The sequence below is a fragment of the Centruroides vittatus genome, unplaced genomic scaffold (assembly GCF_030686945.1).
Source record: "Centruroides vittatus isolate TY-2023 unplaced genomic scaffold, ASM3068694v2 contig_883, whole genome shotgun sequence".
Taxonomy (NCBI): Eukaryota; Metazoa; Arthropoda; class Arachnida; order Scorpiones; family Buthidae; genus Centruroides; species Centruroides vittatus.
This window is the reverse complement of record NW_027122575.1, coordinates 970,582-996,050: the sequence shown is the minus strand read 5'-3', so window position 1 is coordinate 996,050 and position 25,469 is coordinate 970,582. Positions and strand designations below refer to the sequence as shown.

At 30.0% G+C, this 25,469-nt stretch overlaps 1 protein-coding gene across 2 annotated transcripts in view; it reads right to left on the bottom strand.

Moving 5' to 3' along the window:
* Positions 1 to 3,270: 3,270 nt before the first annotated feature.
* Positions 3,271 to 25,469, bottom strand: part of LOC136983558 (tectonin beta-propeller repeat-containing protein 2) — a 78,936-nt gene continuing 56,737 nt past the window's right edge. For both annotated transcript variants that reach the window (XM_067280336.1, XM_067280337.1), the window contains 4 exons: positions 7,862 to 8,037; positions 6,296 to 6,358; positions 5,947 to 6,214; positions 3,271 to 3,778 (listed from right to left, as the gene is read on the bottom strand). In XM_067280336.1, the coding sequence (XP_067136437.1) occupies positions 3,627 to 3,778; positions 5,947 to 6,214; positions 6,296 to 6,358; positions 7,862 to 8,037 (659 nt within the window). In that variant the 3' untranslated portion in view covers positions 3,271 to 3,626. The remainder of the gene's footprint in view (positions 3,779 to 5,946; positions 6,215 to 6,295; positions 6,359 to 7,861; positions 8,038 to 25,469) is intronic.

The window sequence follows — 25,469 nt, the reverse complement described above, 5'->3', positions numbered from 1 at the left end:
TTGAATGGGCAAAGATGAAGATAATTTGGACGAGTGACATTAAATCATTTTCAGTGATTTAAAAAAAGTTCAACTTGAATGGCCAAGTGAATATCAACATTATTGGCACGACAGAAAAAAAGAGCAAGTTTATTCTAACATGGGTGGGTAATGATTTGGGCAGCTTTTAGGTGGAAAGTAAAATCTGAAACTGTCTTTCTAAATCAGCAGATGAAATGCAACAGCATATCAAAAAGTGCTAGCAGAACATCAGAAGAGGAAAATGAAAATTCCAACATGATAATTGATATTCAATGCAAACAGTGTTTTGCATCAAACATCAGTGTAATTGACTGGCCAGCAATCAAACATCTGCAAAATATGGTCCCTTAATGACCTCTTTGAGGTAAGGAATCAAGAAAAGTCTGCAGGAGCAAGATCAGGGGAATATACACAGGGTGATCCAAAACAGTTACACCATGCTGAACCAAGAACTGATAAACAAGGATCAGTGCACTGGCATGTAATGCAGGAAAAAAAACACTTTCCAGTCATGTGGGACTGTAGTACATCTGGCTGTATATGCCAGATCTACTGCAACAAACTTCCAGGTAGAAGCAGCAGTCATGTTTTGACTGGCAGGTACAAATTCCATATGAATGATTCCATCTTTGTCTAAAAATGCAATCAACTTGTCTTGACCTTTGATTTTTGCAGGTGATTTTTTTGGGGCTAGCGCAAAGAAGGTGTCTGCTATTCCATTGATTTCCTCTTTGATTCAGCATCAAACTATGACAATGGGCCCAAGAATGGATCCTAATCACACATAACAACGAAATCTCCACAGGTTTTGAAATATCTTTCTCATTGCTAGTCTGTGAGGACATAAGAGACAAAAGATATAAAAATTTACCTAAGACAATGTCTTATTATTACACATGTATTGCAAGATATTGTAAGTGAAAATTCATTTACATAGAAATAGTCACAATTAGTACATAGTTAATATTTCTATTTGTAGTTAAATTTTAATTAGAAAGATATTGGCTATTAAGTGGATACTTTCTAATTAGCGATATTCACATGGTGGCATTTTGAAGTGACACTTTGGGAAAATGGTTATATTCTTTGTTAACATGTGGAATTGATGCTATTATCAAGGTGTAAGAAGGAAAGGCGAGGGAGCTTTGTTTCAAAACTGCTTATTTATTTATTCACATATTATCTACCAGAGGGTGCAATAATCATAGTGAGAATTTTCACATGTAACCATGTGTTCTATTACATTTATATGCATGAAAAAAATAGTTGTTTTGTTTATTAATAATAGTTGATTTATGACTACTTACAAAAAGTATTTGGGTACCAATATTTGTTTCATTTGTTACTGGTAAAGTGCCTTTCTCAGTGAATTATTTTATGTGCTTTTTAAAGATGGGTGAAATGTATTTTTGACTGGATGCAATGGTATATATGCCACATATTCAGAGAAAGTAAGTTTAATTAAAGGACCTAAAGATACTGAATTATAACTGAAGTGGTGGTGAAGGATTCCTAGAGAAGACAGACTTTAGAAATCAACAGATTTTGTTTACAAAAGACATTTTGCATCCCACTTTATTATTAAAGAATGGAATATTACTAACAGAAATATGTGGAAATTTCTGGGAGTAAATATAGAAGCTTAAAAATTTGATGAAAATTTGTTTATCAAAGCTGTTTTTCATAGTTTTGTGGTGATGTATTGTAGATGCTAAACATTACTACAGAAGAATTTAAATACTTTCAGATACTCCTCATCTTATAAAAACAGTCAGAAATTGGCTATTTAATGGACATCCACTACAAGATACAGTCTCATTCCCCAGCTGTTAACTGGTGGTATTCGGCTTGCTGTCATCTCTGAGGCATTTTCTATAAAGTCTGGCTGCTGCAAACTGTTGCCGATAGCATTTGCAGCTTGAGCCAGCTGCTGGTCTTTAGAGCACAAAACTGGGTACCACATGACCTAATGTGTTTGCAAACTTAATCATTTGCATATCGCTATCACCTCTACTGGTCCAGCAATTTGCAGGTGACTACATGCATTCCTTTGTGTTGCAATTTCACTTTTAAGGAGTGTATATTGTCACCTTAATTTTTGATAATTTTTTCTTTGTGTAACTTTACATTATGAGAATTCTCTGTTCAGTAAATAAATTCATGTTGTTTTAACACTTTTTAAGTGTTCATCAATTGAGCCACTCACTTGCCAAATCGATTAATTCCACAAAACAAAAAGTATAAAAATTGATAATATAAATTAGTTTTTAAAATTCCTTTTAAACTTTAAATTTAAATAAACATTGTCGAATGTATTTTCATATACCGTTATATTAAAGCATAGCTTTAATGTAATGATATATAAAATTAGTTATGCGAAAAATGTAAAAAAAATAACGATTATATTAAGGATTTACAAATGGAGTTAATTGATTTCACCTGTGAACAGCTCAATTCACATGTTTACAGTTAATATAAAGATATTTTTAAAAATCAGTAAGCAGCTGTTTTCTCACGTTTAATGAATTATCTTCTGTCTTTCAACTAAATTGATGCAAGCAAAACATTTTTTCATTAGTAAAAATAACATTTTATTGCCAATTAATAGAAATATATATTATCAATACATTCACAATATACTTGTATATCACAGTTCTAAAAATATTATCTCAGAATTCATGAAATTGCAGATAATTTTAAGAATTATTAAAAAATTTATAAATTTAATTTCAATTTAAAATCATTCATTTGGTTTAGAAATAGACTAGTATTAAAATTTACATTCTTGATATAAAATCAAGTGTATCAATGAGGTGAGTTTTAAAATCTCAAAATATTACATTGAAATATACATCAGAAATGCATTTTATAAAAATATTTTTCTAATATGTTTTTGGAAAAATATATTTGAATACTGGTAATAAAATTTACATTTAAATTAAAAAGAAATTTATTTATGCATTTTATATTATACTAATTTATAAGCAATACAAGTGAAAGAATAGAATGAGATGTAGTGTGTTAAATTCTCTTTTATATTAGGCCTATATAATTTTCTTGATTTAATGAAAATAAATTGCTCTTGTATTTTTTTTTGAAGTCATATTTGTTAATATTTATTTTTTAATAACTAAAAATATTAGAAGTATGTCTATGAAAACTCAATAGTCGCATCAGTCACATCATTTAGTTTCATAACACACACACACAAATGAAATTTTACCTAAAATTTCATTCTTATGAATGAAGTATATTTATGTTAAAAAATATACTAAATATTAAAATTTCTACATCTTAGATATTTATTTCACTTGTATTTCAATATTTAAATATATTTTTATATTTATATAACAATTATTGCATCATAATACTGTTAAATAACATTTCTTTAATAATTTTAATAAATATATTTCAACAGTAATTATTCATTAATTTACTTATAAATTTATGTAAACAGTTAAATTATCAAAATAATAAAATAATACAATTCTTATACAACCTATATTATACATAATTTGTTCTCTTAAGAAACTTATACATAAATGGTATTTATTTAAATAATTCATGTTGAAAATTAATTGAAATTAGACAAATTTATATAACTTTTAGATGAATTCCCAATCTTCTTCTTGAACTTTCTCTACAACTGTTGATACAGACTTGAACTTGGCAGAAGAGGATTGTTTTATTACATGCATTTCATGTTGATAGAGTGCCCCATCCAAACCAATAGCATATAATCTTTCATCAAAATTAGCTATAACAAAAGATAATTATTTTAATTATTTAGTGTATTTATAATGTTAGAACATTATCTAGATTGATTACAAACATAGCTTAACTGGAATCTGATATATTCTCTTTAAAGATTTTCAAAGCTAAAGGTTTTATTAATAGATGTATTTTTAGCTATTTAGAATGTTTAGCTAAGAGTGAACTGGTATTGGACTAATATGGAAAACTATTAATAGCTGGCTTCATTGCTTATAATTTTTTTAGTGTTACAATTTAACAAAATCTGGAATTGCACTAGCCCAAAATTGACACTCACTCCACTGAGGATAAATAGCAAATATTCTTTTATTCCTTCAAGTGTATGTATGTCATACAAAAAGCAAAGGCAAAGAACAAAGACACAGAGAGAAGATGCATCAAAAACTAAAACACCATAATGACATTGAAAGTGCATATTACAACAAAAATCAAAAACAGCATTTTGCATTTGTTACATCAACAGTTCTAACATGTAGTACAGTATAGTTCTTTTCATTTATCTTAGCAAGGCAAAAGGGACATAGAAATAGTGGGACATTGGGCAGGTTTCTAAAGACAATTATTGTGTCACTTTTAAATGCAAATTAAGACTTAATGTTAATTGTTTTTCTTATGTGAATAAAATTTATTAATATGAATAACTATTGTCCTATTTTAAGGAACAACAATACTGTTTCATTTAATTCACAAAAAAAATATAGACAAGATAAATTAGATTAAATTGGCAAGTAATATGGCAATGGAATGTTTACAAACACAACTTTAAGTCGCATGATTTTTTTCCATAGAAATTTAATTATAGATTCAAGTGTGCTGTGAAATAAAAAAGATAAAAAAACACTGATATAGACAGAAAAACTATAGACAATTAAAAATAATTAAACACACAATAAAAGCTAATGCTACTAATAAAGATTGGAACTGAAATCAGAAACACAAAGCAAAAATTAATTCTAAAAATGTAATATTGGAAATGGAAATGCTACTCAATTGCTAACATAATTGATTAGGTAGCCAACTTCTGAAATCTAAATTTAATGCTACATTGTTACCAATAGATAAAAATCTCCCATTTTTTACATAGGATACTACCAGAGTGAAGAAAAAATGTCCACTCACTGGAAATGCTAACAAATGGAAAATTTATAAAAATGTGTAGAGAGAGCAATTTTTTCCTTCCAAAGTAATGATGTATCTAAACAATGAGGACCTGTGATAAACCCTACCCTGGTAACTAAGACCCTACTCTGGTAAATTTCATAAAAATACAAATTTAAAAAAAAGAAGTTTTAATTATAATCATGAGTCTTAATCTAGAAATAGAGTATATTGAATATGTTAATGCACCTGAATACAGTCTGTTTAATAATTTACCAATCCATTCCATGTTGTACAAGTTTTTGATTATTCAAAGTACAGTACTTTCAATCCACATTACTATTACTTTGGATAATTGCACAGTAAATTGTTATTAAATAATAATTTACTGTGCAAATTATTCTGTGCTATCACTTTATCAATAACATTGCCATAGTTAAGCTTCTAGCTAGATACTAAACATAAGTAAGAGATTGCAACACAATACTGTGTGTATTGATTTACAATCTCTAAACAAGAATCAGTTGTGATTCTTTGCACATATAATTTTTTTAAAATTTGCTATTCATATCATTGGTACTGCAAATAAATATTTACAAATAATAGTAGATAGATATAGTCACTAAATTTTTTAATTGAAATAATTTGTGTCAAACAACAGTTTTTACAAATGACTATCATACTTTATGGATACTCTTTTGATTATTCCTCATCACTGTAACTCTCATCACTTTTATAAACTTTAAAGAATCTTGTAAATCAAAATTAAAAGAATCAGTTATGGATAAATAGAGGTTTTCATAATTGTTTTACAGTACTTGAAATCCTTCACTGAGTCTTTTGTAGTGACCAGGATGACATCTGAAGCTATGATACAAGCTTAATAGTGGTATTTATTAATTGCATAATTGTAAATGTTTTGACAAATGTAGGGAAATCTCCAAAAATTTGCAATCCATTCACATAGTATTATATTTATATAGTAATATAACACTAATTTATATTCTAATGTACTAATTTACATTATTTTAAGCTGTTATTATATGCAGATACCTGATAAAGAAACAGCACTTCCTGGAATTTTTTTCCAACAATCTCCTATGTAGTTTTTATCTGTAATTCCAATTCTACAGTAAATACTGTTATTTAATGTTAGAGCATAAACAAAATTATTTGTAATGCATAACTGTTTTGCTTGAATTCCTTTAACATAAACCCATCCAGTTCCAATGGGTAAGTCTGGAAATATTCCTTCACGAACATATATATTATGTTTTTTATCAATTGCCCAAATCATAAAATAATTTTGGCCAGCATATATCTATTTAAAGAATAAAAAATAATAATAATTAAAACTTAAAAAAGAAAATAATTATAAATTATTTTAGAAAAATTTGCTCACCTTTGTAATACAAATTTGTTTAACTGAATGGGAAGTGGTCCTTGTTTGATGATAACTGTTGCCCTATCATTTAAAAATTATTGAATAATGTTATCCTATAGATTTATAATCAAGATTGTGTAATCAAGATACATTAGTAACTATTTTGTTCTTATAACTATAGAATTTATCTTGTCTATATCATGATATACTTATATGTCTACATTAAGGTTTGGCAAATTGTTTGGAAATATAACCCAAAAATTGATTCATGTCCAAACTACTTAAGTTTAATAACTATATTTTAAAAAACTAAATAATCTTACATTAGACAGAATAAATTAGAAAACATGATAAGCATGTTTATATATGAAACAATAAAAAGAACATTTAACTGAGAATAACTATTATTATACTAGGAATGTTCTGGGTTGACTTGAGGCTTTTGTTTCCACAGAGAAAACAAAGTAGTACACCCACCAAACTAAGTTTTTCAGAGTTTTTGGTGCTTTTGGGTATTCACAAACAATTTATGCAAAAATTGTGAATACCTGAAAGCACCACCAGAGAACTCGAAGCAGTAGTTAGATATGGCTACAGGACACGATAGTTATTGTAAGAAGAATTTTTATCATTGTTTTATTGTAAAAAAATGCCGGATCCTAAAATAAAAGGTCAGCGTTTCATCAATTTTAACTTTGTGTTAATTTTTTCAATAATCTATTTATGTTGTTTTATGAAAAATTTATTATATCTTCAAGCCAACTTACTGTTACTTCTGTGTTGGATGGCAAAAAGGATTAAAGAAAAAGACTTTAAAATATGTCTACTTGATTTTCAATTAAAATAATAAAATTCAAAATGTAAATCATAGAATATTCAAGATTCAATATATCCAGTAAAAATTTTTCTCTAAGTTTAAAATCTACATTATGAAAAATATTCAAGTAATCTTATCAAATTTTTTAAAATTTATCATCAAATGAAAGATCAACCACACTTATTATCATTGTTATGACTGAAATATTTTACTCATTTTTCTATTTAAAATGAGAAAGGAATAAAACCTTGTGATCAATAAACTTTTATTTTACTAAGTTCACATAATAAAAAAATAACAGGACTGGATCATATTTTAGTGTCATTCTCCAAGGATAGATAAATTTCATTTGAATTTTTAATACTGCTATTTTAAATTACTTCTTAAGCCTGAAGATAAAATTTCAAAACCACAATGTTTTGAGCCAACTGGCTAGTTGCAGAACAACAATATTCTGCAAACAGTCAGTTGTTTCATTATTTATATACTATTTTTCTGTTTCAAAAATATTTATCATTATTTTATTTAATTTAAGTTTCAAAATTAGTTATATATTTTCTTTGCATGATTCTGCTTCCAGTCACATAGAAATAGATTTACTTTCATTAATCTATCTTGTCAGATAATAGAATAATAAATATTTTAATATTTATCTATACCTACAACAAATTAATAAGGCAAATATTTTGACTTAATTATACAATATAAACAAATGCAAACAATTTATATCTATGAAATATATATAAACATAACATATTCAGTTATACCTGTACAAAAGCTTTCATTTCATGTTCAGCATTTAAATCAACAGGAATCCATGCCTGATTAAGTGTCCGAACAGAAGATAAAGTAAGAGGTCCAGCACGAAAATAACAAATTCCTTCATTATCACAAGCCCAAACTGCATTTTTCCCACAAGTTATGTGAACTAAGTGAATATTTGCTATTTACAAACAAAAATTATATTTATAAATTAATTTTATCAAGATAAAACACAATAATAAAAACAATTATTATTCCTATAATTTTTGAAATTTATAATGAAATAAAGAATTTAAAAAATTGCCACTATTTTATCTAAATTCTATTTGTTTAATTATACAATATTACAAATTTAATATTAATTATCCAATAAATTTATATATTTTCTGTCTTGTTAAACAACTATAAAGTTTTCTATTTAGTGTTTATATTTATTAATAAACTGAAATGTATTCAAAGATAACAAAATTCATTAATGATAAAAACAGACTACAAAAATGGCGGACATCTTTTGACAGAAAGCAAAAAAGAAATACAATTTATATAAAACTGATGACTACAAGCATAGCAAAAGTATAAAAATATAAATAATGAAATATAATAAGCAACAATATTTTTGTATTTAGATATTTTATATTTTAAACATATTGAGATAGGAAACAAACATTTCATTCAGTTATATTTCTTCCATCAAACTCAAAAGATGACTTTGCCTTTTCTACTGTTTATTTAATCCATTTAATCTATGTTATTTAGGTCTATTTATATTTCCTCTAAAGTATTTCATTCTATGTATGTGACTCAAAATATAATGACCATGTTTAAAGAGTAGGTGTTCAGAGTTCTCTGTGGAAACAATTATTGAATGAATCTCAACCAAATTTAGTATACATGTTGTCCTGAGTGTGCAGTTTTGAATTTTGAGGAAAAAAATTTTACTTTAAAATTCAGTCTCTAGGTGAAATTTGTCACTACTGTCCCTTTACGTACATTTTCTAGCTTATTTTGGGAGTAAAAAGAGTCACAAAATGCAAACTCAGATCTGAAAACCATAAATTTATAAACAATTATATCACCACCAGACCTCCAGTTTTAAAAATTTCCATCTTCTCGTCCACTTGATTGTTATTTGCTTTAGTTTTTAAGGTTTTGTAACAAAATAGCAATTGCTTACTATTTTGTGATGTTATAATTGAATCATGTATTCCATGAGGGGCCCAACTCCCATATTGTAGCATTTTACATTTTCATGTTCAAAAACACTATTCTATGCATCAGTGGCGTGCCGTGACATTTGATGACAGGGAAGCTGTGTTTCTGTAAGAAGCCGACTTCCAGGGGTAATCAGTTAATTGCGCGTCAGTGATGGTCTAGGGCAGTGGTTCTTAACCTTTTTATACTCGCCGCCCACCAAATATTTCATAATTTTTTTGTGACCCCCATTTTTTAATAATAATTTATATTTGATAATTCATCTATAATAAATTGATTTTTTTATTATTGCTTTATTTTTTATATAATAAATGTAAATCATAACTTTATTATTTCATTATCTATTTATTATCATTATTAATGTTATATTCAAACTTCACAATTAAACATGAAAACTCATTAATTTTTAACAGAAAATAAAATAAGAAACATGTCGATAAATCGATCCAATGTCGATGCTAAAACTAAACTAAAACTAAAACGCCCACTTGTCGTAAGGATTTTGCATAACTTTTGCAAAAATATTTAAATTTTCAAAGCCTACTATTTTTCCTAATTATTTTTAAAATTCCAAGCATTAATAGTTTCTTAAAATTGCTTTGGAATAAAAGAAGTAAATACTGCGGTGTAAGTAGCATATTTACATTTATTTCTTCTGTACTAACAAAGTTGTATGTAGGAAGAAATACAAAATAAATAAATAAAAACTAAATAGGAAAACTTTATCTTTCTTATTTCACTTTTCAATACGATATTCGGATTATACATCAATTTTCTTTTTATTATATTCTGAAGGAAATTTTGCATAATTTTGCGGCCCCCGGCAAACTTCTTATGGACCCCCAGGGGCCGCGGTCCCCCTATTAAGAATCACTGGTCTAGGGTCCATTCGCATTCATTTGTTCGATAAGCCAGTAAAAACTGTAGACTTCTCTAAATGTATTTTTAATATCACAATTACATTCTGAATCGCTAGCCACGATATAAGGGCTAAAATTAAAAATAAATTATAAAAACTTACTCGGTGAAATAAAATGTGCGGTGGATATACATACCTGGTACAATGTAAATTATAATTAAAATATAGCTTTGTAAAGAAACGTACATAAAAATAACATAAAATAGTCTTTACTTTTTAAATCTTAAAACAATCTACTTAGTCAAATATCTTGATACGAGTAGCTAATGGATGGAACTAGTGACGGTCCAGGTAGGTGTGTAGTGAGTGTGTGCGTGCCAAATCCCGAGGGTGCCGATACCGGTCAATGTCAATTGCCTCTTTTGTCGCATCACTAGTATATCTCAAAGGACGCCACAGGGCTGTTGTAAATTTTAAACGTTTCTCACCGTAGCTGTAAAAATCTAACTATGTTAAACTTAATAGTCATTCGTTTTCTAACTAATTCGTTTTAATACCAGGTGTGCATGGAAATCAGTTCCCCACTGTACTGAGCGAGTGATTGGTTCGGTCAAGCTTTTGTTTAAGTAAAATTCTGGCTCTTTCAACAGGGTTTTATTTATGTCCCCATTCCCTGATCTCTTAATTATTTAATTACTTCTTAAGTAGAAATAAGTCGAAACCAGTTACTTTGTACTTGAATATCTGTGGTCTTGGGAAAACATTGGAAAGATAAATTTTTATGACAATGGATACTTAGATCGTAAATTTAAGGAAAATAAATTCTAGAGCTTTTTTGTACCTTGTGCGTCTCATTCATTAAATTTGGTTGTAAATGATGCTGCCAAAGTAACAGTTAATTTTTAACACTGTACTAGAATTGTATACGTTTTTTCTGCATCCCCTTACAGATGGGACATACTAAATCGTAGTATCACCGGTTTAACATTGAAACCGGTAATATAAGATGGGAGAGCAGAATAAACGCGGAATAAATATATCAAATATTTTAATGGAGTTTTTTAAAACTCCTGTCAACTATACAGAACTATCATAAAAACGTGCCAGTAAACTCCTATCGGTTGGGTTGTTATAAATCTAGTCTAGGGTGGGCAACCGTTTTTATAACATGGGCCAGAATAAATTTTACGTTTTTTTCCGCGCCGTAGTAGTTAATTGACGCCTTCTTGTGACTCGTAATTTTTTTAGTCTGCAAATATGAAATAAATAAAAAAGTTAATTACTACATTTATTTCTCTTATCGTTTTCGAAAATTACAAAGAATTGGAAAAATAACTATTAATTAGTTATTTTTCCAATTTAATAATCTATTAAAGATCTCGCAAGCCGGATAGAAACTTTTCGCCAGCCGTAGCTGGCCCACGGGTTGCCCGCCGTTGATCTAGTCTGCTCATGATTCACATAATCGGGCGAGGGTGGCCGAATATCTAGCAGGCGGCTAACAGCCCACAACCGCTCCGGGATATAAAGTCGCGTACTCTTTACGCGTGTGTCGCTTCTACCAGCTAAACCGTGACGTTGGTGCTCTGTAAAGCGCATGCGCCAATGCCTATAATCTGGCTGCTTGGAAACTGACAGGCAGGCGGCTAACAGCTCAGAACCGGTCCGGGTTATAAAGTTGGACTCCGTACGCGTGTCGCTTCTACCAGCTAAACCGGGTGAGGTTGGTGCTCTGAAAACTGCATGTGCTAATGCCTATATAATCTGGCTGATTAGAAACTGACCCGGTTTCGACATTCCTTCCGCCACCGAATTATTCGAATATACAATAGCAATCTTATCGTTTTTTTTCACATGTAGTATAGAAATTTGTAAAAGATACATAATGCAGTTATAATAAAATATTAATTTTAATTAATTCAAAGTACGTTAAAATATGAAAATTTATATTTTATAAAATACAAGGGAAGGTCATTGGAAGGTGGAATCGGCGCTTCCATCGCTTCCAATGACGGCACGCCACTGCTATGCATGCATCTGTGGAAAGAAAATAGTGGCTCAGCTCCACACCTTTACATGTAAAATAAAGATCCAGATATTCCATGGACTAGAAGACAGACCCAACCCATCAGACTTGGTCAATATTGGAGTCCAACAAGAAATTTTATAAAAACTAACACTGTGTGATAATACAATCGATGTGAACAAACAAACTGTAGCGAAAATGTTTTACTTAAGACAACTTTATTTGTATGTTTTTTGTATTTACAGTGGTAAATCAACAAAGTTAACTATGTTTTAGTGGACTGAAACAGAGGCAAAGAAAGGAGTCAATGAAGTAATATGTTCCTGATCAAGTATATTAATGAAAAAATAGATAAAATGTCAAAACTTTGTATCTTTCCAGTGATGGTGCTGCTGGTCAAAAGAAAAACCATACCATGATTGCATTTCTTTCATCATTTATAAAAACTGGTTATTCAATAATTTATTAAATAATTTAGAACCATTTGAAAGAAAAGAACTAACTCAGAGCAAGACTAGTTCTTTTCTTCCAAACAGTTCTAAATTATTTAATAAATTATTTAAAAAATGATTATTTTTAATTTAGATAAGAGATGGCACCTAACGTCTACCTCTAATACCAAATTACTTAATTTTTAATCATTAATAATAGAAAATTTATAGCCCGATTAATTACGGTAATTGTTTGGTTAAATATAAAATTCATTTTTTAATCTTTTTTTTTGTAGATTTTCACATTACATTTGATTTTTATTTTGCTTTCTGATTAACTATTAGTAGTATATATATATGATAGACTCTGGGATAATTTTGTAAAAGTTTCACACTTTATAACTTTTATCGCAGTATCTCTCATCATTTCGAGGGAAAGACGGCGACCAGGGGCAAAAATCGGCCAAAATCGTATAATCACTCGAGCGTTTTTGAAATAATTAGTATCCCAAAAATTCTCCTACCCATCAAAACCACACCCATTTTTGATGCCCCTTCGGTTATACTTTTCCGCATGATTTAAACGCAGAGTTTTTGAAATATTTTAACATTTTCTAACTGTTCTATATATAAGAAAACTATTAATTAGAAACCTATATTAATTAGAAAATATAGAAACCTTTCATAAACCAATAATATTTTTTATATAACTTTTAATATAAGGATCTAATCATTTAAGAATTAAAATGACATTTACATGAATAATATTTAAAATCAGAAACACTTTAAATGAAATATACTTTGGTGAAAGTAATATGAAAGACTAAAGGTATTGTAAATGGTTTAAGATACAGATGCAATCTTCGAAAAACAATTCTTAGATTCCAAAATATTAAATAAATAAATAAATAAAGCGATCATTACAGTTTTAATTACATATAAAAGAGAACTAATATTTTATTAATGTTTTAATAATTGCATTTTTTCTGAAAATTATATTCACATCAATAATTAAGACCCATGGTTCATTAGACTTTTTTTGTTCCTATCAGTATGCTCTACAGCTCTGTTAAAGTCCTAACCGCGTCATTCGGACCTAGAATTGTACCGTTTTTATATGGTGATGGTTTTTTTTTAAATTGGAATAAAGAACAAGGCTCTCTTTTATTGGAATGTCGCAATGATGATTAAATAAACGATATGATGCAACAGATAAATTTATAATTGAGCAAGCTACAGATTGTTCGACAAAGGTAAGATATTACTCTTTCTCTTGGAAAAATCAGCGTTATTTATGACTAAGATTGAGTTAGTATCTATTTTTCTAAAGAAGTTTTAAATACTTTTTTCGATAACATTGCAAGTGTAAATAATTAAATAATCACAACAACTTTCTCACTCTTTTTTTATTGGAATATAGAACATGTAAAATAGGGACTACAATAATGATAATAAAAATGGTTACATTTTCACTTAAGATTTAAAAATAAGCATTACAATAAAATGATTACATTTCTTCATTTAAAAAATAAGCGTTACAAATAATAATGAAACGATTACATTTCTACATTTACACAAATAATATTAAAAATATCAATGAAAAAAGTATTAAAAATGTCTATGAAGAAATAGAATAATGACCGTAAGATAAAGTATCTATTCCATTACTTAAAATATATTTATTATTATAAAAAGCAGAAAGTGAGATTTTATTTTGAAATTGGGTCGTGATCATGTGATTTTTACTAATTATTTATGTTTGACTCTGATGATGTTGCTGTTTTTTTAATAAAGTTGACTTATATAGGTCATGATAAAAAGTTGATTTAATAACTGATTTATTTATACCTTTTGCTGTTTTTTTCTCATAGCATTCTCCAGAAATCAAATACATTTTAGCTTTTAAACCTACAAATTCTGATATTACTTTTGATTTAGCTTCATCTTTGAAAAATCCTAATTTGTTTTTATTTTTTTCACTGTATAATGGATGGTCTAAAGCAGGGATGGCGAACCTTTTTGAGTCTGCGTGCCATATTGTAAGCATACTTAGCTTTAAAGATGTTAATGCGTGCCAATATCTTAGACTTTGAATAATGATATTTAAAGAAATTAAACAAATACGCTTTAATTCGAATAAATGTAAAAAATCTGATTGAAAAAAAAAGATGATCAGGTGATAAACAGAAAGGATGGTTGAAAAAGACAGAAATCATATGATACATTACGTGCCAGATGATTTCTCTTACGTGCCACAGGTTCGCCATCCCTGGTCTAGAGGATAGTTGCTAAAATCAAATATGTCAGGATGATTGTTTTTAAAATCGAGATAAATATCATTGGTATAAATCTCTAAAATTAACGAATCAGTATCTGTGTACAACAGATTAAAATTATTTTTATAGTAATTTTTAAAAACATTGTAATATGTTTTATACATGTGTAGCTTACTTGATTCTAACACACAAAAACCTATATATAGCAGTTTATCAAGCAGTAAACTTGATCTTTTTAATCTGAAAATGGCACAATCTTTGTTGATTATTTGAAAATTTTCTAGTGCTGGATCGTCCAGATATTTTTTGCATTGACCTTTATTCAATCCAGCCTTTAAATTAATTTGTTTACAGACATTTTGCATACATTTTCCATAGAAACTATTATTCATTAATTTAAAAAAATTTTTGTCAAATTCACTTTTGCTAGCTTTTCTTTTTTCATTATTAAAAAAAATATATGGACTTAAGTATGGTGCTTGTTTAAAAGAATGAATTCTATGGATTGTTTTTAAAATTAAACCTTTCTCTAGATAAAATTTTAAGTTTTCATAATATGTAATATAGTGCGATTTATCTTTTAAAGTGGGAACTAATTTTTTGATATTATTGTTAAAATTTAGATTTAAAGAAGATAAAAGCGATTTTTGATAGGTAGATAAATCTTCGAATTCTACTTTTTCATGGTTTACAGCTAAAGGAAAATCATTATGAAGATTATGAAGCAAAACTGGATACTCTAAATCTAGTTCAAGTATGTATCCTATTTCGGATTCTGAAGAAACATTTTTAATATTAAATTCGTCAATTTCGGATTGTCGTAACCAACGAAACTCTGAATATGGGAGATATTGAACCATACTTAATCCATATAGATTATTGCTATTAATTATCACTATATAACTATGGGGTTTCAAATTATTGTAAGTTTGCGATAAGTAAGGATTGTTCGCTTTAGCATATCTTTTTCTGATGTCAATTATAAAGCGCTATTGTAATTTTTAATAGCGATCAGAAAAAAAATTGACCTTCAATGAAGTTCATGTCAATTATAAAGCAGTATTGTAAATTTTAATAGCCATTAGAAAAAAAATTTGACCTTCAGGAAAATCATCCGAATACTTGAAAACATGTAATATAAAAGCATTCATTTCTACATATGATGCTATTCAACTTCTAAGTTTTTTAATAAAAGTTTAAGCATGATAAACGGAATAATGGAAAAAAATGATTATATTAAATATAAATTAACAACAAAATTTATAATAGATTGGAAATGATAGAAGAAAAATGGATTCTGGTTAAAATCCCAATAATAGATGATGATGAAAACAAAGTAATTTTTAAAACTGAAAATGAGAAATGGATAACGTTAAGAAAACAAGGTAACTATCTTTTTTCTATTTTAGTAAATTGATTTAGTTAATAATTTCCAGAACATCCTGATCCAGATTGGATATATAATAATAATAAAGTAGATAAATATGGACCATTTAATTGTTATATTTATGTTGACTTAAAAATTTGGGATTTAACTAAATATCAGATAATAATTAATGACAAAGTATTTCAAAAATTCATCAATCAGTGTTATTATTGTGATGCACCAGCAACAATTTTACGTCAAAAAGAAAATTATATAATAGTTAATAACTTTGGTGATTTTATCATACTATTTAGTGAAGGTGAGTATCTTTTTCAAATTTTGAATAATATTTTTTAAATATTTTTTTAGTTTTCTTAAAAAGACTTAATAACATTTTTTTCTTCCAGAATCTGAGGTATAAAAAGAGTAAGAAAAATATTTCTTTTTTTTCATACATAGACCAATAAATTTAATACTAGTTTTTTTTCAGAGTTAATAAAACATCTGTTTTTAAATTTTAAAAATGTAATTGTTTTTTAGTTTCAATAAAACATCTTTTTTAAATTTTAAAAATAATCTTTTATTAAACTAGAGCTACATTCATTACATTTAATTTTTTTAAATCCAATATTACATTGATTACATTTAATTTTTATATTAGACGGTAATTGACCAAAACGGAAATTATTCATTACAAAAGATGTTAAGGTTAATCATATTAGTCATTGTAAACCGCGCTTTAGTCAGTCGCTATCCGCTTATTTTGTGTGTCCGACCGTCAAAGAACCATTTGGGATCGAGTTACGTATATACAAGCTAAGTTTTTGTTTATTGTCTGGTCAATGTACACTTCCGTTTGTCAATTGTTCACGATAGGAGGTGTCCTTTTCGTGTAAGATCCAAGTCGGATGTATGCGAGTTAATAAATGTTCTTGTTGCCTTTGCCTCGCCCTGTTTTTGATTCGTTCGCGGTTATAGGAAATCACCACAGGTTATGGGCCCAGGTCCCGTGAACGAATCTCAACAGTCGAATTTGTCTGAAAGAAAGGAAATTTCATAAATTGAGAACCGCAAGTTGCGTCGAGACATGTGTCAGCCACATCTTCGTTCATCGTCCGCAATCGCCATCTTTGACGAGCTTCATTCGTCGGTCAACCTCGTCAGTGCTCTCTGTCAATATGGATATCGTGAAATCTCAAATGGAAACTTTGTCAGAAGACTCGCAGGGAAATATTAATTATATCTCATGGAAGTTTAAGCTAAATCTTACGTTGAGATCGAAGGACTTGTACGACGTTGCGAACGGAATCATTCTTAAACCTGAAGATGCGAATAATGCGGTAGATGTCGCAGCGTGGATTAAAAAGGATTTAGACGCTCAAACTTGTATAGGTTTAAATGTGAGCAGTAATATCACAAAGAAAATTGCAAATTGCACCTCTGCGTATAGTATGATACACAAATTAGAAACTTTGTATGGTAAAAGGTCCGATCTCACAATTGAAGGACTACAGAGAAATTTTTTTAATTATAAGTATGATTCAAGTAAGTCTGTAGTGGAGAATTGCTTATCAGTTCAACAATATGCAGAAGACTTAAAAGCTGAAGGAGAAACAATTAAGGAAAGCTGGATTATAACAAGAATGCTCGGAAAACTGCCGCCGAAACTACATCACTTCAGGACGTCATGGGATAATGCTAATCCTACGGACAAGAACATCGACACTTTAATTGAGCGACTTCGACTGGAAGAAGACAGACTGAAGGAAGACGACAAGAAGGAACCAATCGCACAGAATGCCCTCATTTCAAAACAGAAAACGCAAGGTAACAAGGACAGAAGCCAGCAGAAAAATTCAGGAGTCGAATGTTTTAGATGTGGACAAAAGGGACATATAAAGAAATATTGCAAGAATAAGCCGTGTCAGAAATATTTTGAATACTGCAGGAAAACCTACAATTGTAACAACTGCAATCAAAAGGGCCATTTTGCAAGGGAATGTAAAAATGAGAAGTCAGACGAATCAGACAAAGGAGATAAGACCAAAGGACAACGACGAGCTCTTGTCACTGTAGGATTGACGTCTACGAAAATAAATGACAAGAACTCAAGACGAAACTGACAGGATATTTGGTATCAAGATAGTGCTGCCACACAGCACATGACCTTCAGGAAGGAATGGCTGACAAATTACAAAGCACTGGAGGAGCATACGAAAGTGATACTCAGGAACAACACAGAAATCAATGGAATCGGAGTAGGTGACGTCGAACTCAAGGCCTTTAATGGAAGGGAATGGTATCCAGCAACTGTGAAAGACGTTTTATATGTTCCTAATATCTCATTCAATCTATTTTCGGTTACCCAAATGTTGGATAAAGGGTTTATTCAGACTGCCAATGCCAACACATCAGTTATCGAAACGGCCGATGGAAAGGAGCAAATAGCAGTAGCACAACGAGTCGAAGGATTATATCAAATGATGTTCCGCAGAGAGGTCACAGGAATGTGCATGATGGCCAACTAAATCAAAGTATGGCACGAAAGACTGGCACATCAGAATGTGAAGTATTGCAAGAGTATTTTGGACAGAAACAATATAAGATATATTGATGACTGGGACAACAACGTTTGTATTGGCTGTGTCTACGGCAAACAACATCATATCTCTCACCCAAGAAATAACAAGGTAGCGAAGGAAGTATTGGATCTGATACATGTTGACTTAGGTGAAATGGATACCTTATCTCTGGGAAAGGCAAGATATTTTCTCTTATTCAAGGACGACTTTTCTCATTTTAGAACTGTTTATTTTTTACGAACCAAGGACGAAGCCCCTGCAGCATTGGATAAATACATGAAACTAGTTGAAAATCAATTTGGAAGAAAAGTGAAAAGCCTAAGGTCTGACAACGGGACAGAAATCAAAAATTCGACTACCAGAGAGTTATTGGAGGAGCTTGGAGTTTTACATACCAGAACAAACACATATACACCGCAGCAGAATGGACGAATAGAAAGGGAGATGCGCACCATAGTAGAGTCAGCTCGATCTGTTTTACATGCCAGAAATTTAAGCGAGAATCTTTGGGCTGAAGCTATTAACTACGCTGTATTCACCATTAATCAAACAGGAAAGAGCTCTGTAGATGACAAAAGTCCTGCCGAACTTTGGTTTGGACGTATGGTAAACATCTCAAAATTAAAAAGCTTTGGCTGTGAATGTTATGTGTTGATTGAAGATCATAAAAGGAGAAAGATGGAGAGAAAGTCTATGAAAGGAATCTTCGTCGGATATGATCTCGATTCACCCTGTTATAGAATCTACTTACCAGATGAAAAGGAGATCGTCTGCTCTGACAATGTGATTTTCAATGAAAAGTCTGAAACTAAAGGAAGCACTGCCGAAGTCGAGACCTGCATGAAAGAAAAAGGAACAGGAGAGAAGATAGAAGAGCCTGAAACTGAGGACGAAACCGTGGAGGATTCGGATGATAGATGTTCACAGAATCATTCACGATACATCACTCTAGAAGAAACCGATGAAAGACCAGAACCGCCAGAGGAAACTCAACGAAGTTTACGAGATCGCCGAAAACTAAAGGCTCCAACCAGATTCAACGATTATGAGATGGGACTCATTCACAACTATGCCATGATAGGAGAAACCGAGGATATTTCAGTTAAGGAGGCTTTGAAGGACAGAGAATGGTATAAGGCTATGCAGAACGAGTACGACAGCCTGATCAAACTGAAGACTTGGAGCTTGGTGGAACCTCCAAAATATGCAAAACCTCTTACATGCAGATGGGTGTTACGTCGTAAGCAGGACGGCAGGATGAAAGCCAGACTTGTTGTGAGGGGATTCGAGCAAAGACAAGGCATCGATTACTCAGACACCTTCAGTCCCGTAGCCAGACATGCATCTATCAGACTCTTGCTCAGTCACGCAGCATCCAGTAAAATGAAAGTAACAGTTTTTGATGTCAAGACAGCTTACCTACATGCCAATCTCAAAGAAGAGATATATATGAACCAGCCGGAAGGATTCTCTGATGGGACAGAAAAAGTTTGCAAGCTTGAAAAGAGTCTGTACGGTTTAAAGCAAGCCGCCAAAGACTGGAACGACGAAATTTCCGACTTTTTTCTCACGATAGGATTCGCTAATACCGACGACGATCCGTGCGTTTATTATAACAACGACAGAAGTGTGATAATAATATTAGTTGTAGACGATGGGTTCATTGCCGCCCAAAATGAGAAGGACATTTTCAAGATTCTGAAGTTACTGAATGACAAGTTTGAAATTACTTATAAAAGGACTTTACAATCACACATGACATACTTAGGTATGAAGATCAAAGTGTCGTCTGAGGGAATTTTTGTGAGTCAACCTGATTACACAGAACAAATATTAAAACGATTTGGGTATGATCAAGTGAACACCGTGAATACACCGATAGAGCCAGGAATGAAAACGAATTCTGAAAATCTTGTCAATGACCAGACACTAGAAAAACAAAATCGTTACCTCGAAGCCGTCGGAAGCTTACTTTATTTAGCAACAATTTCCCGCCCAGATATAAGCTACGCCGTCAATTATCTGAGCAGATTCAGTAATCGACCCATGAAAAGTCACTGGAAGATGATTAAAAGAATTTTTCAGTATTTAAGAGGAACTACACATTTTGGAATATTTTTTAACTGAGATCCGAAATTGATAGCATATACAGATGCGGATTACGGAGGAGACGCCAGTAGTCTACATTCCACAAGTGGAGTTCTTATCATGAGAGGAGGTCCAATTGTATGGTATTCAAGAAAGCAGCGTCTCGTGGCGAACTCAACAGCTGAGGCCGAGTACCGTGCAGCAGTTTCATCTATCGACGATATCTGCTGGGTACGAAGAATAGGAATTGAACTGAGATTATTAAAGAATGATAAACCCACCCCGTTATTTGTCGACAATCAGTCGGCAATTCACATGCTTAAAAATGCTCACCAAGGAAAGATAACTAAGGGTAAAAAGCATATTGAGATTCAGAGAAAATTTATTCAGCAGCATATTGGCACAACTGTTGAACTGCAACATATTAAAAGCGTCGATCAGCTTGCTGACATATTAACAAAACCTTTGAATCGTGTAATATTCGAAAAGTTACGCTGTAATATGATTAAGGAGGAGTGTTAAGGTTAATCATATTAGTCATTGTAAACCGTGCTTTAGTCAGTCGCTATCCGCTTATTTTGTGTGTCCGACCGTCAAAGAACCATTCGGGATCAAGTTACGTATATACAAGCTAAGTTTTTGTTTATTGTCTGGTCAATGTACACTTCCGTTTGTCAATTGTTCACGATAGGAGGCGTCCTTTTCGTGTAAGATCCAAGTCGGATGTATGTGAGTTAATAAATGTTCTTGTTGCCTTTGCCTCGCCCTGTTTTTGATTCGTTCGCGGTTATAGGAAATCACCACAAAAGATCTAACGTAACATGGTTGAACAATTTTGTGAAAGGATGTAATTCTCTTAAATCTTGATTTCTTGATATTTTATAGAGAAAAAATAGACAAAAGTAGCCGCAGACAGGACTATACGGTCCCTGTAAACCTCTGTGATTCCAGTATAAACGATCGCTATTTTGACAAATAAATCTTATAATTGAAGGAATGCTCGAAGATAGTCTTTAGAAATCAAAGTAACAACAGGTAAAATTCTTAAAATAAATTGCAATCCAATGTTGTCCCGGCTTTCGACTGTTCTCGGTGTTAACTATAAATCCACGCTTCTTTCCGATTTTTTGAGGTAATAAATCCGATGGATAGACTCCTCCAAATGTTTTGCTAATTTCCGGATCTCCTAATGCTAGTTTCCATAAAGTAATTGTATCCATTTTCTTAGTAGTTAACGTAAATATTCCGAGATCGATCGATTTCTATTGTATTACGATATTCTAAAAAGCACACAACGTTAACTGTCTCAGGTAAAGATCTTTTGAATTTTAAATCAATACTAACGTTTCCCTGTGTTAAAACACTTGCGTGATTTTCTGACGCCACTTTATCAGGGGTTAAATCAAACATGTGAAACATATATCCTTGGGCGTAATTGGAATACGATATATTAGCATATTTTCCATAGGGAATTCCACCCATCTCTTCGAATAATGTTGCATAACTTTGAGCATAACTTTTTTTATCAAAATCAGGAGTATATGGCGTAGAAGGAATTAAAATTGAATCCTTTATAACAGAAATATAATTTAAATCAAAATTTTCAAAATTGGAAAGATTTAAATCGAGCTTTCCATTAAATGCATTATTACGAACTAATCCGATTATAATTCTTTTTGGGATTTGATCAATTATTGCATTTGAAATATTTGAACTTAAAATACCTTTACTTAAAGTAAATACCTTAATATTAACTCGTTGATAAGGCATTTTAAATTACAGAATTTTCTAAGGCTTTTTCCATTCCAATTAAAATGCTAGGACTAACTTCTACTTTGTTTACTTTTAATGTAATATTCTTTAATCGAATCTGATAATTATTGCTGGCTGCCATTAGAGCAAAAGCGTCTTTTGACCGTTCCAATTTGATTCTAACATCAATTCCATTTATCAATAATTTAGGTTGATTAATAAAATTGAAATGAAATCTTCCATTTAAATCCAATACTTGGCTTTTACTACCTTTCATAAACCTAGTGTTTAATCCTTCATTCTTGGCATCTTTAATCGGATCGGTTTCATTTAAAAATCCAGCAGTATCTTTGTAGAAAAAAGAACTTGTTAAAAAAGTTTTTTGCACTTCTTCAGATGAAAATAACAGAGTTTCAATTATTGCTTTATATTCATAGTTTACATGTGATGATACTTGTTTTTCGTTAAACCATACAGTGCACTGTGAAAACATACTATGCAATAAATTATTTACCAGAGTAATGAGATCTATATCCAATGTAGATGTTCCATTTTGTTTAGTAATAGATAATTGAGCATTAATCAAAATACTGCTCAAATCTATTAAGCTTTCACCCGAACCAGGGATTAGAAATTCTATAGGAGAGTTTTGATCGGTGATAGTGGTGATAGGGTAAAGAATACTAGGTGTGGTATTCTCTATGGCTAACTGTGTTGGAATAGTTTTTAAAGAAATCCAATTCGGATTTCAGACAAGGACATGAAAATTCATCCATTACGAGAAAATATCGACTTCTTTCCTCCTCTTAATATTCTTTCATTTTACACGTTTTCTTCAATGTCTTCGTTTTTTACCCAATCTGCTTTGAACTTTTTGAATGACGTCATCTTTTATGTCTTTTCCCATTGATTTAATCCATGATAGTGCAACGTCTTTTAACAATTTCCCACTGAGTAATCCGTTCCAATGTCTTTTGCCATATTTAATGCTTTCTTTCCAATATATTTTCCAGCATCTTTTAAGATTGATATTGCTTGTCTAAACACGTCTCCAAAAAACCCATATCCTCTTTGGATCAGGCGACTTTTAAAATATTGACCTCTCCCCGATTGGAAAAAATGGAGTTGTTAATATATAGGATCCGATGGTAAAAATCTCTGTCCAAATAAAGGATCAGGATTAATAATTCCACCTGTTTGTGAACAATAATAAGCAATACAGTCCTCTGGTTTAAGTTTCATTTTATTAAATAAATGATTTTTTTTTTTGAAAATGGATTTTTATACTCATCAAAAACATAATACCAAAAGCGATTTTCCAGAAGTAAAAATTTTGTTTTCACCAGTCGTCGATCATATGTCTATAGAAATAGTCTCGATGTGATTTGTTCTTTGAAATTATTAATCATTGAATAAATTATTATGCTAGATACAAGCATGTAGTGAACAGAAAAGCTAATGTACAAAATATTATTGGGCAAAACTAATAGATAAATAGACTTTGGATAGAAACATATGTACAAAATACTTTTAATCTCTTATATCCAGTGTAATATTTTTAAAGTAACAATGTGTTAGATAATTAAGATGAAAATCTTAAAATAGTCTTCAGATTCTTTTTTATATTTCACAAAAATCTATCGTAAAATTATAGCTAAAAATTAGGTATTATTTAAATTTGAAAATGATACTATAATAATCTAATAAAGTTTCTTCTATATAATATGTTGTGTTGACAATGGATAAATAATCCAAAAATCAATTTCATTCCCTAAAGCAAACTGATGCTATTTTAAAGCTAATTGTAACCTCTTTGATTACACATGTGATCTCCAGCAGATGGCAGTAAAAGTGTACTGCTTTTCAATGAGAAAATGCAAAATTCTTGAAAATAGAAGCAGATAGAACAAAACAGTTTTCTGTATTAGAATTCTATTTAATTCTTCTACTAATGTACAGTTCAGAATTTTGAAAGTTGAATTCATTAATTTTCTATGAATTTTTAAAATCATAGAAAATTAACAAATTTGATTTTCAAAACTCTATATTAATAGAAGAATTAAATAGAATTCTAATGCAGAAAACTGTTTTGTTCTATCTGCTTTCATTTTCAAGAAGTTTTGGAAAAGGATTTCCCATAAATTTTTCTATGGGAAAATCCTTTTCACTTTTTACTGCCATTACACTTTTATTGCCATCTGCTGAAGATTGTATGCATAACTTAATAAGTTGCAATCAGCCATAGGCATTTTAAGATAAACTTATTATTAACTGAAAAATAATCTTATTTAATTTCTTGCAAAATAATCACTTAAAATATTTGATGTTTTAAATTTCAAATAATAACGTTTGATATTAAATATAAATAAATATATTTGTTTATGAATGTTTCATCAAATTATTATATTTGTTTTAATTTGAATTTATAATTTGTTTTTTTAATTTAGAATATTACTTTAGAATTTTTCAATATGAGTAACAAAAAACACTTAGATAATTGATCAGTGGTCAATATCAAAGTACAGTGAATTATGGTCAAATTTTCTGTGGATGATAATCATGAATCACTACAGAAATATTAACTCTAGCAAGTAAGTAATTAAAAAATTTATACATCTTATCAAATTTATTTTATGCATTTTCATCATTTATTTAGTGTGATATGAAAGCCTAGTATGTTGTATTTCTATTTTACTTTGTTTTCTTGCATAATGTCTTTTGTAAATGTCATTGTATATGATTTATTTCTAGTAATATATAAAATAATTACTTCTATTTAAACTTCTATTCTTCTATTATTACTTCTATTTAATTACTTCTATATATAATTATTTAAAATAATTACTTCTATTTCTAAATAATTTCTTCTATTTAAATAATTACTTTATTTACTTTCTATTTAATTTAATTCTTTCTATTTACTACTATTTCTATAGTAAAATTTTTATAATTAATTTTTGCAAATACAAATCTTGTATGCAATTTAATATTGCATTCTAGATTTATAGTATGTATTCCCAA